At 30.2% G+C, this 4,727-nt stretch overlaps 1 protein-coding gene across 1 annotated transcript; it reads left to right on the top strand.

Annotated features, from left to right (window-relative positions):
• The first annotated feature begins 331 nt into the window (after positions 1-331).
• On the top strand, positions 332-3,527 carry LOC132942330 (uncharacterized). Its single transcript, XM_061010636.1, has 4 exons — positions 332-1,393; positions 2,353-2,421; positions 2,557-2,646; positions 3,432-3,527. The coding sequence occupies exons 1-4, from the start codon at positions 404-406 to the stop codon at positions 3,525-3,527; spliced, it is 1,245 nt and encodes a 414-aa protein (XP_060866619.1). The 5' UTR covers positions 332-403.
• Positions 3,528-4,727: the final 1,200 nt, after the last annotated feature.

The following is a 4,727-nucleotide window of genomic DNA, read 5'->3' as shown; positions in this document are numbered from 1 at the left end:
TGGGCTGTAAAAGCTACGGAAAAAAAAATATATATTTGATAATTTGAATATATGCAATAACCTCGGCAATAACATATAGACATTTTCAAAATATTCGGATTGATTTAAAGCATTTTTTATGTGTGGTAAAATTTTCAAAATTTTTGTACTCTTTTAGTGCATTATAGACATTTTACATTCATTATTTTGAAAAATTTTATTTTTTATAATACCTACTGTAGGTACTTTAAAAGTTAAAGCAATGATTATACCTAAGAATGTTATAATTGTAATTTGTACAATAGTACTACCTATATAAAGTACTATAATATGTAAGTTTGTGCACTGCATGTTTTGTATTGTATTATATTGTATTACCTTTGCAGATTGTATAAGTTGACGGGCAAAGTGTGTGTGGCCAATTATGTTTGGCTTACAACATTTTGGTGTGATATCGTTCGACTCAAATAACGATAACAACATATATCAAATTGCATACTCCGTTTTTTTGTTTACCACTGGCATATCTCTTATTATTGGGTTTCCTTTAGTAAACGATAAGTTCGATGACTGGTCAAAGGCGTTCTCCATGTCTTTGACGGGGGTAACGTGTAGCTCGGGGATCATAATTTCGTTGATATCAAGAATGGTCGTTATATACAACGTCAAGTTCAAATATCAAAAGTATAAGACGACATTAGAGGGATTCGAGATTTACATACCAATGAACTCCGTCGCCTCGAAACACATCAAGTATTTTTCTTTCTCCGCGATTTTATTGTGCATGAGTCTTATCATACCCACAAATGCCCTAAGGTTGATTTACATATTTAATTATCACGTTAATCCCTTTTTAATGACGACCTTTTTTGGTTTCTATTACATGCACAACCTGAGCATGGTGTGCACGGAATTGCATTTCGCCATCCAGTGTTTTGTGGTGTACACGAAGTTTCGAGATATAAACGAGAAGTTAGTTCAAATAAACGACGAAAAGAAATACTACAACTACAATGTACGATATTCGTTTACTGGAAGCCAAGTGGTGACTCCGAGGAGTAGTGACGACACGTCACCGGCCTGTGTGATCATATACGAAAAAGATTTTTACTGTCCAAAGGACAAAAGTTTCCCATTGGCGAACACTTTAGAGCTGTTTAGAATTAGACACTGGCTATCCAGAGAAGCTATCAATGACATAAAATATTTATTTGGCTTTCAAATGGGCATGTCTATCATTATTATAGCCATTACGACATTATTCGACTTATATACGGAATTATTTTATTCGTACACTAACAGTTCGTTTAGTCAATCAGAAAGCCGAACAAGAGTTCTATTCATTGGGTGGATTCTACAATACTCCACAAGGCTTGGTCTTATAATTGTCACATCACACACTACAGTACAGCAGGTTGGTAAGACATCTGTAAGTATTTTACTACCTACAGGGCCGGCTCAAGCAAAGATAGTGCACTATAGGCAAAATACAATTTTGCCGCCCCTAAAATAATGATATCACTTTTTTTGGAAATGCCGCCCCCTTACTAAAGTGCAACTCTGGCAGGTGCCTAGCTCGCCTACACCTTGAACCGGCCCTGACTACCTAGATATATACTTCCGACCTCCTGATATATACGATTTTCCTTATACAAAATAAGTCTTCAATCTGAAATCTCCATATTGATCAGATTATCAGAAAAAACTACTATGTTTAATTAGGTCTTGGTTTCCCTACCAAATACAACCACAATATTCGCGAAACAAAATGGAGTAACGAACTGTATACAGTGTACACAATTACACCAATATTGTGGTCAATATGGTGTACAGTGTAGGTATATAGGACCTGGTAGCCGGGATAGGAGGAACTAGGGTTAAAATTCTGGGGGGCCAACAAAACTATTATTTAAAATAACCCATGGCTATAACTATATCTAAATCAATGAGGGATATTTTACTGGGGGGGGGGGGGGGGGAGGAGCTGAATCATAGTCAGGGAGCTTACAAGTTATTAGTTACGCATGTTACATAGTTACATATATTTGGAAATTGGAATATAATAAAGATAAAATGCTATAATTAAGCTGAAATGTAGTATTTAACATTTAGGAACGTGGAGCAGTGTGGCCATGGGGGGTGGGGTGATGCCCTCCACGTGACTGTTTTAAATAATATTGCACTTGGAACGCAACTTTTAAATAGTCTGATTTGGTTCCTCTACTTAATTTTTCCCAAATGGAGCATTTTTTTTAATATACTAGAACCAGGTAGGTATACAAATTACCTATAGGAAAATTACCTAGTAGCAAGCGTACTATCTACCTACTAATTATAATATTTTATTACTCAGCCATTTTTTTTTTATTGTAGGCTGTTAAAACCAAAAAGTTAATTACGGAAATGAACAATCGACACACAGATAGTAATACGAAAGAAGAGGTAATAATTGTCAAGCAGTTAATCCCCATAAAAAATGATTTTTATTCTATTCTCTTCATTTTTATTTCTTAATTTCTATCATACAATTATACATATACCTATTTTTTTCAATTATGCATGTGTTTAAATTTACAGCTACAATTATTTTATAATCAAATATCTATCTGTTCACCTGAATTCACCATTTTCGACATTTTGACAATAAACAATAGTCTCATAACTTCGGTAAGTAATTAGCAAATAATGCTTAAAGGGAATATTGTACCTAAATTTGTATAAAATAAAAATATTCAATATGAATATAGCAAAAAAATTATCTCTATATTATCTATATAACTATTAAATGTTATCAACGTAATAATATAATATAATATAGCATTGGCGTACGCCAGTGAAGCCCTCTATTGCCTATATTATTATTATATTAAAAAAAAAATATTTATCAAGTTTTAACTGTCATCAACTAGTAAACAAGACGTAAATTTATAAACGTTTGACCAGAATGAATTAGTTTTTTCAAAAGCATTGTGTTAACATACCAATTTTCTTAAAATTATCAGTAATTTTTTTGTAAAAATATGAACTATACTCGTATAAGAGACCTTTTATTCAATTTTCAAGCCTTAGCTACTCGTATACACAAATTTAATATTTTTTAAATTTTAAACTACAAATTAACTGTGGTTTTGTCAACATTTGAGCTTTAAATGCTTAGGTATAAAAAATAATCACGACTATGTATCGTTAATATTTTTAGATAGCTTAATAAAAACTTGTATTACATTTTCAAGCTTTTTGACCAAACGAATAATTTTTCATTGACTTTTTAGAAAAAAAAACTAAAATTAATCAAAAGCTTATGACGTGTTCGATATATTTGGTGTTTCGTGTTGAATCCTCTATTTATTTATAATATATTTAATTTTATTATTGCGGACTATGTTCAATTTAATTGATTAACATTGTTTATACCTGCTCCTATTTTAATATAAATATTGTTTTGATAATAGATGATGTCTGCTGGCGCAACATATATACTTATATTAGTACAATTTCAGGCGGACAAAACAACTCACAAGGATCATTATTCATCAAACCGTCCATAAAAATATTACAATTAATTATATTATACCTTTATGCAAAATAAAATGTTATACCTATTGGTATAATTTTCATTCTTCTGTTATCTTAAACTCCTACTGTAATTGTACCTATTGTTTTATTTTAATAAATATTATATTATTAGTTCATATTATATAGTATCTAAAAACGCCAACAAAGTTAAATAACTTAAAGTATATAAAACATATCGGTAGGTACTATGTTAAAATATGTATTAAATTAGTTATTACAAACTCCTTGCATACCTACTACTTGGATCAAAAGTTAAATAAGGTTATAATATTTCATTTAAAAATAGTATTGTACCTATTTATCATTTATACTTGGTAAATTACTATTTTAAATTTTAATAAGTTCTTATTTCTGGTTATAACCTAACCTGTTAATAGTCAAATATAATACTTAATATACCTAATGATATTAAAAAAAAATATATTCTTATAATAAATGTATTGTAGTATAATTATATTTTTTTTCACTTGCCAATGAGTTATAATCTTAGGTTAATTAGGTGTTTGATTTTTAAATGTTGATTTGTTACAGCCCTTCAAATCTCAGTAATATGAACTGTAGTTTTAATAAAGGTTACCTATCGCCGTTAACAGCAATCACTTACAACTTGTCAGCTGTCGCACAGTATAATAATTATAGTTTTATTATTAATTCCCGTTCCTGACTCCAGTACTACCAGTATTCCTGCCCATGTGTCCAGCTGGAGTGCACGACAAGGGTACAATAGTTGCAGACGTACAGTCTAACTGCTACAACTTATAAGCATATTTACCTAACTTTTGGAAAATGCTTATATAAATATTTGGTGAAAGTTTCAAGTGTTTACGAATATTAGTTTTTGAATTACAAGTTACAACAAAACATCAAAATGCGATTAATTGGAATTCATTAACTTATCGCTGAATATCAAAATATATCGTAAATATTTCAAATACAAAATTAAAACATTTTTTTTCTTTTGACCCCTAACTAGATTCACTTTTCTATCAGATAAGATGCTTAAGTAGAAAATCATGTATGTTTACTGTTTTAAAAGATGATAACAGACACAAAAATAAATTTTGAAAATAAGACATAGTATCTAAATATTGATATTAGAATGAATAGTTTTTGATTTATTAAACATCATGAACTAAAGATATTAGTAGGTACCTGCAGGTACTTACTCCTCA

Source organism: Metopolophium dirhodum, chromosome 4 (assembly GCF_019925205.1).
Source record: "Metopolophium dirhodum isolate CAU chromosome 4, ASM1992520v1, whole genome shotgun sequence".
NCBI classification, from domain to species: domain Eukaryota; kingdom Metazoa; phylum Arthropoda; class Insecta; order Hemiptera; family Aphididae; genus Metopolophium; species Metopolophium dirhodum.
This window is presented reverse-complemented; position numbering and strand designations above follow the sequence as displayed.